The 13,247-nt window shown below is 32.9% G+C and overlaps 2 protein-coding genes across 2 annotated transcripts; one reads left to right on the top strand and one right to left on the bottom strand.

The window, feature by feature from the left end:
- Positions 1-244: 244 nt before the first annotated feature.
- On the bottom strand, positions 245-2,247 carry LOC140865569 (mitochondrial pyruvate carrier 4-like). The gene is made up of 5 exons (XM_073270247.1): positions 2,048-2,247; positions 1,184-1,282; positions 990-1,042; positions 709-782; positions 245-609 (listed from the first exon to the last, which is right to left on the bottom strand). The coding sequence occupies exons 1-5, from the start codon at positions 2,100-2,102 to the stop codon at positions 564-566; spliced, it is 327 nt and encodes a 108-aa protein (XP_073126348.1). The 5' UTR covers positions 2,103-2,247; the 3' UTR covers positions 245-563.
- Positions 2,248-9,331: 7,084 nt separating this feature from the next.
- On the top strand, positions 9,332-12,393 carry LOC140865767 (probable carboxylesterase SOBER1-like). The gene is made up of 6 exons (XM_073270527.1): positions 9,332-9,629; positions 10,350-10,402; positions 10,800-10,923; positions 11,041-11,162; positions 11,377-11,484; positions 11,910-12,393. Exons 1-6 carry the CDS (start codon positions 9,383-9,385, stop codon positions 11,997-11,999), a joined length of 744 nt encoding a protein of 247 aa, XP_073126628.1. The 5' UTR covers positions 9,332-9,382; the 3' UTR covers positions 12,000-12,393.
- Positions 12,394-13,247: the final 854 nt, after the last annotated feature.

Genomic DNA, 13,247 nt, shown 5'->3' with positions numbered 1-13,247 from the left:
TAGTATTTGAAATCAATTGTTAATTTATTCAGGAGCAAATTGAGTAAATTCTAATTTGATTTTTTTTTCAAATGTTATATGATAAGATTTTCAAACTCGTATTATTGTTTAAAATAAGAAGTTAAACTAATGTATGTACATTAATATACCAAATTATTATAGAAAAACAACTAACATCAAACAGTCAAGTTGTTCTTTATATTATCCCTCAAAAAAAAAAAAAAGAACTTTTAGAATACCTACATAAAAGACTGGTAAATTTCGAGCATCTAATTATATCAAGTTATGGGAATTCATGTGATTGCACCCGATGAGAGATCGATCCATATCACACTCTTACACTGATCATAAACATCAAACTTTTCAGTAAATCAGACTATATGTCCAAATATGCATCATCGAAGATCAACGGGAACTGGGAAAACACTCGAAAAAATAAGTGAAAATAAGGAAGGAAGAAAGAGCGAGAGAACTAAAAATAGTACAGCCATAAGGTGCGAGCACGCAAGAAGCAATCAGGCAAACTGAGTTTATAGCAGAACGAGAAGTGCGTGATTTTCGGATCATTCTTTAGCTACAATAGCTTGCTCCTCATTGAAGTAATCGTGCCTGTAATGATGAGGGGTCTCATGAATGCAAAGCATAATGTAGCATTATCACAAAGGCCACAGTGATGATATACAAAAACATACTATGAAATCCACCTACCGAATTTTTCGGGAAAGCTGGTAAATGCCTGTACCAGCCATTACAACGTTTACACTTAAAAGGTTCCAGTTCTTCTGCACTCCATAATCAGTGATATCACATTTAAGAAACCAACAATCTCATACAGGAAAATAGAATGTGATGCAATTGCAAAACAAAGACGATGCAAATAATGGAACATGAATCCATCAGCAGCAGATGCAATCAGCGGCTTGATTATTATCCAGTCTCACAAAAACATAATGTAAAAAAAATTAATGCCCAGATTTAATTGAACTTACAGGAGTAATAACTGTGCTGTAACGCGACCATACTAGTCCAGTTGCTGTCACAGCTGCATAAATTTGATCATAAGATTGACAAAATAGAAGTAATTAAACCGTATATGGAAATTAAGCAACAATAGATGCACAATTATCTCATGTTCACAGGTTCAAAAGTTTGAGAGCACAAAAGATCATCAAACACCACTCACCAACTTGCTGGGGATAGGAAACTTTCTCTGGCGGTTTGCTAAAGTCGGCAAAATTGGCTATGCTAATGCCCCACTTGAACGTTGGTGCCCAGAAATGAACTACAACGCAACAACTAGAATATTACACACATAGATCACAATATTGGTCAAAGCAGGTTCCAAAATTATAATGAACCTGACAGTTAAAGAAACATAAAGAGAACTCAACCAGCAGATGATGTTCATTCAGCATCTGTTTATAAGACACGATTGGTTGAGGATTTGAGACAAAACAAAAACTTAAACAAGAAATACAGTTTACCTGCTTAGCTACAACATTTACATGCTTCATTTCATGATTAACAATCTCATCAAGTACGAGTTCATTAGGATAATCTAAAACAGAATAATTCTATAAAGACTCAGATAAATTCTGCACTCATCATTCCAAAAATAAGCTGCACTCATAATTCTGAGAATTAATCTAAGAAGCTCTTTCATGGAAATTGGGGGAAAAAAGAAAAAGAAAAATCAATTAAAATACTCAAAAATTCAACAGTTTTGGCATCCCAAGTTTTTTCAGAAAGCAAGGACACGAGAATACGTACTAAAGCCGTAAAGCAAAAGAAAGGCTACATCAATAAGAGTAAAAGATCAGCTAGAAGTCCAATAATTTTCACATCTAATTCCGTAAAATTAATGCAACAAATCAGTAAACACACCCTTCCCGTGTTCCAATATCAACAGGCAAGATAACATCTAAATCCCATAAAGCAATCCCATCAAAGTAAGCTTATCAAACTTAATGTAAACGAGATAAAGTTAGAATCTTTGCATCGCATAGATTGGAAATGGATGAAATGAGTGGAGGGGTGGTAAAATTACTTGTTTTAGGGCCAGCAGGGTGATTCCATAGAGCATGAAGTTTCGAGGTAGCCATCAAATTTCTGCTCTGCTCTGCTCTGTGTTTGACTGCTCGAGATGCCTCTCCGAGGGAGGAGATTCAGAAGCTTAATCGCATACGCCTGTTATTTTATCCTACTAAAGTAATTGTTTCATTTCTTTTTCGTTCTGTTTGGTGAACTGAATTTGGATTGAATTTGACTGAATTTGTAAATATTGTTTTGGTTTTTTGGGAAAATGAAATTTTAAAACAGTATTTTGGGATTTGAGTTTATAAAAATAATAAAATTATTTTTAATAATAAATTTATTGTTATATATAGATGATTTGTAGTTGATTGATTTGATTGGAATTTTTTTTTCTTTACACTAATCTCTCTATCCTATAAATAAAAGTGTTTAGTTCATATATTGGTGACTCTTCTTTCTCTATTACATTTTTCTAGTATATCATTCTCTTCCTCCTTTCCTCCAACTAAATTTATAATGCGTTATCAGCACGAGTGCTCTCATCAAGGTAGAGAAAAAAAATATTATTATATTTGTATGAATGCTCTCGAAGAAGCACAATATTTAGATCTTATATTGATGTTCGTCGAAATCGCATAAATTTTATTTTTTATGTTCATCCTCCTAGTTAATTATTGATGCTCCTGGAGAAGCATATCATTTAATTTTATGTTGATGTTCTTGATGTAACACAACATGTTTCTATATTGATACTTGATAGATCTACGGATACAATATAATGATTTAATCTTTCAATATTCCGGAAAAAATATTGATACAAGATATAAAATTGTCAATATTGATAGATGATTTAAGATCTGAAAAAATTTCTGAAGAATATTGACTTGATAGCATGATATATTAATCATCAATATTCCGGAAAAATATTGATTTGATTTTAACAAAATAGTCAAACTTATGATTTAATATTTAAATTAGAGATTGTTATTATTCTTGAAGAATATTGATTCAAGATTTAAAATTGTATCTATATAGATCTATCAATATTTCTTGAATGGATATTGATCCAAGATAAATTCTGTCAATATTTATTAAGAATCAAATTTTTGAGATTTGCCAAAATTCTAGAGAAATTTTGATATTTGATTTGTCAACGATAGTGATATAAGATCTAATATTCATCAATATTAACAAAGAATATTGATTCGAGATCTAACATATATCAATATTCTTGCAGAATTTTGATTAAAGATTCAAGATTTGCCTATATTCTTGAAGAATATTAATTCAATACGAATTATAAATGTATTCTTGTTTTATTTAAGTTTTCTCATTATATCTTGACATGTATGATTATTATTTGTATTCTTAATTTTATTGATTTAAGAAGTTGCTAATATTTTCTTTATGTAAACACAAATATTTGATTGATTAATAACTATGTCAACATGACAAGTTTATACACATTTCCATAGTCTACATGATACCATGTTTATTTATATTTTATTTGCGCAAATCGTGATCTATACCTTAGATAAATTTAACTTATTTATTTTTATGGGTATCTCATTATTTAATCTTTTTAGATGTTCATATCCTTCATGAAAATAATGATATAAGTTATAATATTTTGTTGCGTAAATTATATATGCCTTGGATGTAATTATCTTTGAGCTATAACCTATCTAATTTATTTTTAGATTAATGAAGGAATATCACGATGAATGTCTAGCCGATAGTGGTACAACGCACACCATCCTTCAAAGCAAAATGTATTTTTTGGAATTAACATTAGATGAAAATAATGTTATAACAATCTCGGGTGCATCAAAAATTATTGAAGGTTATGGGAAGACAAAAGTCATTTACCAAATGAGACAAGCCTGTATATTGAAAATGCACTCTATGCAAGCAAATCCAGTAGAAATTTGCTTAGCTTTAAAGATATCCGTCGAAATAGATATCATATTGAAACATTAAATGCAAACAATGTTGAATACCTTTGCATTACATCTATTATATCTGGCCAGAAGCAGATAAAAGAAAGATTACGTGCACTTCCCTCAGGGATGTATTACACAATAATAAAATCAATTGAAGCAAATACAGTCACAAACAAGAAGTTTGTTGACAAGAAAAATTTTGTATTATGGCACGATCGACTTGGTCACCCTGGGAGTTCAATGATGCGAAGAATAATAAATAATTCTCGTGGACATCCCTTAAAGAATCAGAAGATTCTCTTACATGATGATTTTTCACGTGTGGCTTGTTCACAAGGAAAATTAATTATAAGACCTTCCCCAACAAATGTTGATATTGAAATTCCAACCTTCTTGGAAAGAATTCATGGGGATATTTGTGGGCCTATACACCCACCATGTGGACCATTTCGATACTTCATGGTATTGATTGATGCCTCAACTAGGTGGTCACATGTTAATTTGTTAGCATCTCGAAAATATAGCTTTTGCTAGATTACTTGGACAAATAATTAAATTACGTGCTCAGTTCCCTGATCACTCGATCAAGGAAATTCGTCTTGATAATACTGCTGAATTCAAATCACAATCATTTGATGAATTTTGTATGTCGATCGGGATTTCAGTTGAGCATTCAGTTGCTCATGTTCATACACAGAATGGTCTTGCAGAATCATTTATTAAACGATTGCAATTGATTGCTAGGCCGCTACTCATGAAAACAAAACTACCATCTGCAGCTTGGGGTCATGCTATAATACACGCTGCATCATTGATTCGTGTGAGACCAACTAAGTACCACCAATACTCACTTTTGCAACTTGCATATGGTCAAGAACCTGAAGTTTCTTATTTTCGTGTATTTGGTTGTGCGGTACAAGTCCCTATCCCACCTACACAACGGACCAAAATGGGTCCACAACGTAGACTTGGAATTTACGTGGGATATGATTCATCATCTATCATTAGATATTTGGAACCTTTAACGGGTGATTTATTTACTGCAAGATTTGCAAATTGCCACTTTGATGAAACTGATTTTCCAACTCTAGGGGGAGCAAAGTTGTATCCTGAGGAACAACGAAAAATTTGTTGAAATGAGAAAACATTATATCTCATTATGATCCCCGAAACAATCAATGTGAGCAAGAAGTTGAAAGAATTATTCATTTGCAAAGAATTGCAAATCAATTACCTGATGCTTTTGTTAATACAAAAAATGTGACAAAATCATATACACAAGTAGAGAATACTCCGATGAAGATTGATGTCCCTGTAGGACCATGTAATACTTTACCCGCAAACGAATCTAAAATACGCCAGAAGCGTGGTCGACCAATTGGTTCGAAGGATACGGTACCTAGAAAAAGAAAGGTACAAGATAAAGAAGCAGTTACAGCTCCAGAAGAAGCAACTTTACATGATATAACAAGAGAAATAAATTTTACAGATGTGGAAAACATGATTCATGAAGAATCACAATCACATGAAAATATCGAAATTTCGACAAATTATTTGATACCTCATAAAATATGGGATCGAAGTAATACAAACATCGATGATGTTTTTACTCTAAACGTAGTCCTTGATATTATGCAAGACAATGATGATCCCGAACCACAATCTGTTAAAGATTGCCAACAAAAAAATGATTGGCCAAGATGGAAGGCGGCTATACAAACTGAATTAGATTCTTTAGAGAAACGTAGAGTGTTTGGGCCCGTAGTTCAAACACCTAAAAAATATAATCCTTGTAGGATACAAATGGGTGTTCGTACGGAAAAAAAATGAAAATGGCGAAATTGTAAGATATAAAGCCAGACTTGTAGCCCAAGGTTTCTCTTAGAGACCTGAAATTGACTATGAGGAAACGTACTCACCTGTAATGGATGCCACAACTTTTCGATTCTTGATTAGCTTGGATGTATCAGAAAAATTGGACATGCGACTTATGAATGTGGTTACTGCATATTTATATGGTTCACTTGATAACGATATATACATGAAAATCCCTTAAGGATTTAAGACATCAGAAGCAAGTGATACAATCCCTAAGACCATGTTCTCAATAAAACTGCAAAAGTCATTATATGGATTAAAACAATCCGGGCGCATGTGGTACAATCGCCTTAGTGAGTATTTATTACAAGAAGGTTACACAAACGATGCTATTTGTCCATGCGTTTTTACGAAAAAAACGGATGAAGGTTTTGCAATCGTGGCAGTATATGTGGATGATCTAAATCTCATAGGAACTCCCGAAGAGCTCACCAAAACTGCCAATTATTTAAAAAGTGAATTTGAGATGAAGGATTTGGGAAAGACAAAATTTTGTCTTGGCTTGCAAATTTAACATTTACAAGAAGAAATATTTGTTCATCAATCCTCATACGTAGAAAAAATATTAAAACGATTTTACATGGATAAAGCACATCCATTAGCATCACCAATGGTCGTTAGATCACTTGACACCAAGAAATATTTTTTTCGTCCACTTGAAGATGGAGAGAATATCATTGGTCCGGAAGTACCATATCTAAGTGCAATTGGTGCATTATCATATCTTGCAAATTGTACCCGACCAGATATAGCTTTTTTTGTTAACCTTCTAGCAAGATATAGTTCTTCTCCAACCCGAAGACATTGGAATGGTGTAAAACATATATTTCGTTACCTTCGTGGTACAACTGACATGGGATTATTTTATTCGAAAAAATCAAATTTCTCTTTAATAGGATATGCAGATGCAGGCTATCTTTCAGACCCACATAAAGCCAAATCCTAAACGGGTTATGTGTTTACACGAGGGAACACCGCTATTTCATGGAAGTTGACAAAGAAAACTTTGACAGCGACATCATATAATCACTCTGAGATCATTGCAATGCATGAAGCAAGTCAAAAATGTATATGGTTGAGATCTATAACTCAACATATTCAAGAATCATGCGGACTACCAACAACAAAAGATAGCCCGACGACTATTTTTGAAGATAATGCCGCTTGAATTGCACAACTAAAGGGAGGGTATATCAAAGGCGATCGAACGAAACACATTTCACCAAAGTTTTTCTACACGCACGAACTTCAACAAAAAAAGTGATATTCATGTCTAACAAATCCGTTCAAGTGAAAATGTAGCTGATTTATTCACAAATGCATTACCGACATCAACATTCAAGAAATTGGTGCAAAAGATAGGGATGCATCAATTAAAAGATATTCGGTGATTGAAATCAGGGGGAGTATCAATTGTTGTACTCTTTTTCCTTTGTTCAGATTTTTTCCACTGGGTTTTACTGACAAGGTTTTAACGAGGCAACATTGGACTCTTCATCAATCATCTAAGGGAGAGTGTTATATATAGATGATTTGTAGTTGATTGATTTGATGGGATTTTCCTTTCTTTACACTAATCTCTCTACCCTATAAATAGAGGTGTTTAGTTCATATATTGGTGACTCTTCTTTCTCAATTACATTTCTCTAGTATTTTATTCTCTTCCTCCTTTCCTCCAACTAAATTTATAAACTTTAGTTAAAAATTTAAGTTTTTCTTACAGTTTTTTTTACAAAATATCAATTTTCTAAAATTTATTTTAGTAAATTCATATATGTATTTTAACTTTTTTCTAAACACAAATATGGAATTTGAATTCTATGAATTTAAAATTTAATTCCAATTTCAAATCCAATTCTAAATGATATTTTTTAGACATCCAAACATGATGTTTTTGTAAGGACAAGATTGTCTTTTTATTTTCAATTTTAATTTTACTAATTAATTTTTCCAAGAATCCGGAACAGCATTCTTTTTGTGGTCAGATCCTCTACTAGCAATATGCTATATTCCATACTACACTAATTAAACTTAAATATTTGTCAATTTTATGTTAATTCGTTATTATTAAACATGCATTTTAATCCTGCTATTTTAATGGGATTCTATAATATTTGTTTCTATTTCGCAACAAAATTCGTTCATCATTTTCTTTAAATATCTATTTAGTATATTTTTTGGAATGAAAATACTTATTTATTTAATAATTAATATGATGAAAATTTATCAAAAATCAGTTAGTTAAAAAATCATTTAATTTTATACGCATTGAACAATATTATTATTTCAACTTATATTATTTGTTTAATAAAAATGTGAAGTCTAGATTTAAATATTTGTAGTAGTTTTAATTATATTATTTTATTAAAAATTATATTTTAAAAACATAAAAATTTAGGTTGAATATGTTACGTAAATTTTTTTATAAAAAAAAATATAATGGCTAAATATTTTAAAAGAATAGCATAAAACACTAATTTTGATGGACTAGCCTGTCACACAGAGCTTGTCTAGTTGGTTTACCTGACTAGCGTAGTTTGCAGGCTATTGTGTTACTCCATGGGTTTACCCAGAGCGCACCGAAAGGTAGCGGCTGCGGGTTCCACGTCACACAAAAAAAAACAACAACAACAACAACAACAATAATAATAATAATAATAATAATAAACTGATTGATCAATCGTTTGAACATACTGGAAAACAAACTGAAAACAGGCTTTTAATTTATTTGCAAACAAACTTAACTTGCAACCAGATTCATTACGGAAGGTAGATCATCAATAGTTGAAGGACATCAAGTAAGCAAAACTGGGATTATAGAGATGCTCTTTTTCATGCATCTAGCTTCATAGGAACATGTTTATTGTTCACTAACAAGCTTCTTAATGATCGAGACATATATCAACCATTTTCATCTCTGCAGCGACTTGTCATCAGGCAACCTCTGTTGTAATTATTTGCTATCTCTGAATGGTTGCCTGATGGATCTATGGGATTCCCTTTTCGCAAGGCGTCGTAGGAGATAAATCTCGCGTCTCCTGCTTGAAGCATGAAGCAACATACTAGGAGGACGCCAATGAGGAGGCCTCTAGCTTTTGTTGAGGCCATTCAAGAATGTTTAGTACTTTTTTTTTTCACTAGCAATGGGGCTTGATGTTATATATAAAGCTGGTTGTACGTAATTAATGTAAAAATTCTCAATTAGGTGAGTGACAGCGCCACTCTGATGGTAGATTACATTAATTCTTATTTATTTATTTTTTTAAACATTAGATTACATTAATTCGATGTGTGTACTTATACACACTCATTCATATTTGTGATTTGTCTATATATTCGAGTCGTGGTTTTGTTTGATAGTCTACGGTAAAATTTTCATATACAAATACAACATTTAGCATGCAAAGCATCGAAAACGTGTTTTGAACAAGGAAAACGTAGATAAAGCGCATATTGGTCTTCGAAGGGGGGAAAATTAAGAGAAACGTTTTCCGGTCGAAGGAAGATGGGCCGATGGGAATGGGGAAATGAAGTCCATCGTGTTCTTGATCGCAGTCACTTTCGGCATCACGATTTCCTTGGTGCTATTCAATCAGCAAAATCCATCTTCTGTTGAACCCGATCCGATGGCGCGGAGCTTTGTGTTGTGGCTACATGGACTGGGCGATTCGGGTCCTGCTAACGAACCCATCAAGACGCTTTTCACGTCTCCTCAGTTCAGCAAAACCAAGTGGTCTTTCCCGTCTGCTCCTTCTAACCCCGTCACTTGTAACTGTATGTTCCTGTTAACATTTAGGACTGTTTGTTCTTTCTTTGTGGATTTTTCTTGCGCTTTATGTTTCAATTAGTCTTTGATTCTGTACATTGCAATTCATTAGATGCTGCAGGTGCACTGACCAGTTTTTGGGTTTTTTGTTGTGGCTGCATTTGATTGAACTATCTGATTAGAAAATCCAATTTTATATTTTGTGAATTGATGATCGTATACTTACCAAGGTGAAGTCTTTATGAAGTTGAGGATTGTTGGGATTTGTTTAAATCTAACTAGTTTCTTGTTTCTCTTCTATTGTTTTATTCATTATGCCTTGGCAATCATACTGCATTTCATTGTTTGACGTACAATAAAGATGTAAATGGTGCCTTGATTATGCTTGAGCCGTAGTAAAATTGTTCACTTGAAAATGATGTACTCGTGTTTGAGATTTGTTTCTGGCTCATTTTTTCGTGGATTGTGAATGATTGTCCTGTCTAAAATAATTTTTTTTTGCATATTACCCATTTTGGAGTGATCTGATCACTCAAAAAAAAAAAGAGAACAAACTCATATTGATCGAGTAAATACTAAGATTGATTGTATTATATAACACTACTTCGAAATAAAAGCCACTGAAATGTAGCGGGTCTGGGTTTTGCATCTTATTGGGTTTCACGAGCGAACAAAATCTCTTTACTGCATGCTCATTTTGCTATTTGTGTATTTGGGTTTCCTTGTAGATGGTGCTGTTATGCCTTCATGGTTTGACATTGCTGAAATACCTGTGGCAGCTGTAAGTTTGCATCATTTTATCTTCAATTTTCTGTCATAATTCATTTGTATCTTTGTCTTTTAATCCTTATTTAATCTATGTATTAAGTTGAGCTTCATTATAAGTCTTTTTAAGTTCTATGACATTGCTAAAGATTCCGTCTTTGATTCACTTTTCCTTAAACAGATTCATTATAATATGTATAAATTCGACTTGATTCATGCATAAACGGAATCAATGTGCTTTCTTTACGAACAGATTCAGTTGATTGCGATGTGTTTGATTCATTTTTCCTTTAAATGGTTAGGCTAAAGACGATAGTAGGAAGTCAGGGTAGTATATATCTGATCTCTACTTTGGAATCCCTGCACCATATATCCTCTCAGTCTGAATCATCTAAATTATTATTATTTGTCAGGATTCCCCAAAAGATGAAGGCAGTGTGCTTAAAGCAGTTCAGAATATACATGCAATTATAGATAAAGAGATAGCCGCTGGAATCAATCCTAGCAATGTTTTTGTTTGTGGATTTAGTCAAGGAGGTTTGTGTTTTCTTTTTCCCATAGTTAAAATTACCTTATCCCCCGATTAAGAAAGTTGTTGGTCCTGTTGGATTGCAGTAGATTAAATAAGTATTTATGAAGTATAATTTTTTCCAGGGGCCTTGACATTGGCTAGTGTCCTGTTGTACCCGAAATCTTTGGGTGGAGGTGCAGTTTTTAGTGGATGGCTTCCATTCAATTCTTCAATTCTAGAACGTGTTACATCAGAAGCAAAGAAGGTTATTTCCTGGTCATGAGCCACTTCTGATCTATTCCATTTTGTCTTTTTGTGTCTTTCTCTACTTTAATAGGTTGATGCATACTTATTCTTCGCCCGATGAATGAAAAGTTTAAGTTCACTGATATATGATGACTAGCATATTTTGTTGGTTTCAAGTCCATGCTTTCTGTTTGCAATGCCATGGATATGACATATGGGAATGTAATTTTCAGACTCCTATATTATGGTCCCATGGAATGGCTGATAGAACTGTCCTCTTCGAGGCTGGGCAAGCAGGACCCCCTTTCCTTGAAAAGGCTGGTGTCAGCTGTGAATTCAAGGTTCCATACTACTCTCTCCCTTAAAGATTGGTTTAGTTTGTGTATGCTTCATGTGTCTGCTTGTATCTTGGATCTTGTGTGATACTATATCTATTTATATCTGTATCTAAGTGGATATCGGTCACAGCATGTTTTTATGCATGTGTTATAATTCGAGTACTTTGCCTTTGGGTTGGGAAGTGGTGGGGTGGAGTGAGAGGTGGCTCACAAGGGTAGTTCTTCCCATCTTCTATCCAAATTTTCTTGACATCTTTATGATTTACATATATTCAAAACTCAAAAGTGAATGAAGTATTTTAAATTTCTTGAATCAAACTGATACTTTTTTCGTGAAAATAGTTAAAACTGGGACAAGCTGGCCATTCTTGGCTATGGCAAGAAGATTTTGTCTGAACTGCTATGGCTTTTTTTTTCTGAAATCTCAGGCTTATCCCGGCCTTAGTCATTCCATAAGTAATGAAGAGCTCAGGAGTTTGGAATCGTGGATCAAATCCCATCTTCCGAGTTCTTCCTGAACTCTTAGATTATCTTATCTTCGTCATTCGAGCAGTTGAATTGTGCCATATTGAAGAACTCTTAGATTACCTTATTTTCATCATTCGAGCAGCTGAATTGTGGCATATTGCCAGAACGTTGTTATACTTGTCATATATCCTACTGGTAGATCCTATCTTGGTTAATGTTAGGCCTGTTGGCTTAACTTTTGTTTGCCTCCTCAGTCCTCACCCTAGAGAAATTATATGTTTCAACATTTCTCTGTCTGCAATGCACAGTGTCTTCAATATACATTCATTCATCTCACCATTTGCTAAATTCTTGAGTTGAAGCATGGATGGTGTTAATGTTCGCTAGCTTGGGCTTTTAATATAATTCAGATTTTTTTAAAAAAAGTGAAAAATATATGTGAAAATAATGTTTTGATCATAATATTCAAACATGAAAGTTGAGCGATTGGAAAAATAAATGAACCAATGTGATGGAGGATGAAAGAAACAACATAATTTATTCTAAAAACAAGTTGCAATGTTGCTAGATTATAAAATTGCATGCATATTGTGTTCTTATTTTAATCGAAAAATGGGAGACAATGCATGTCAAATCATATGAAGAGGTGTGTGGACTGTGGTTTTCAGAATTTTAGAAAATTGATGTACTTATGAAGGGAATCCCATAATGGCTTTCAGCAGGCTATGGTTCACTCAACCCTATCGATAGATAATGATCATTTATCATTATAATCTATGATTGTGTGGCCCAAAAAAGCACAATTTGACATCGGATGTTCGTCGTATATCTTTTAATCAGTTTTTTTTTTTTCATGGCTTGCGATTGGGCTTGAAATATAATTTTTGTACTTTTTGTATTTCCAAAGTTTTAATTGTTTTTCTAGCATAAGTGCATAACATTTTGAAAAGCATACCATTTTTTTTTCAAGTTAATTATATTTGATACTATTTTTTCTTCAATATTAACTAGGAATGGAATAGAGTTCCCTTACCCAATTCTCGTCTTGAAAAGAGTCGGAATTTTTTTCTCTCGAACCCGTACTCAACATATTTCGGGACTCGAATATTTGGGATTCCGAACATTCGAGATCTTGTCGAGTAGAGAGAAAAAATCCTGATTTTTTTTAATTTCAAGATTTCGTTTAAAAAACAAAAAAAATGTGATTATTTAATAAAAAATATTATTTATAAATTTATATTTTTAAATAAAAAAATTCAATTTAAAACATATAATATTAAAATATTTCGAATAATTAT

This window comes from Henckelia pumila, chromosome 4 (genome assembly GCF_033568475.1).
Source record: "Henckelia pumila isolate YLH828 chromosome 4, ASM3356847v2, whole genome shotgun sequence".
Taxonomy (NCBI): Eukaryota; Viridiplantae; Streptophyta; class Magnoliopsida; order Lamiales; family Gesneriaceae; genus Henckelia; species Henckelia pumila.
The sequence above is the reverse complement of the archived record's forward strand: the minus strand, read 5'-3'. Positions and strand labels throughout refer to the sequence as shown.

What these genes read in the sequence shown, in the direction of transcription:
- LOC140865767 (XM_073270527.1), top strand. Translation starts at nt 9,383, where the DNA reads ATGAAGTCCATCGTGTTCTTGATCGCAGTCACTTTCGGCATCACGATT. An exon ending in CTGAAATACCTGTGGCAGCT is followed by an intron (nt 10,403 to 10,799) that starts GTAAGTTTGCAT and finishes ATTATTTGTCAG; the next exon opens with GATTCCCCAAAAGATGAAGG. An exon ending in TTACATCAGAAGCAAAGAAG is followed by an intron (nt 11,163 to 11,376) that starts GTTATTTCCTGG and finishes TGTAATTTTCAG; the next exon opens with ACTCCTATATTATGGTCCCA.
- LOC140865569 (XM_073270247.1), bottom strand. Translation starts at nt 2,102, where the DNA reads ATGGCTACCTCGAAACTTCATGCTCTATGGAATCACCCTGCTGGCCCT. An exon ending in CCCTGCTGGCCCTAAAACAA is followed by an intron (nt 1,283 to 2,047) that starts GTAATTTTACCA and finishes GTTGCGTTGTAG; the next exon opens with TTCATTTCTGGGCACCAACG. An exon ending in ACAGCACAGTTATTACTCCT is followed by an intron (nt 783 to 989) that starts GTAAGTTCAATT and finishes TATGGAGTGCAG; the next exon opens with AAGAACTGGAACCTTTTAAG.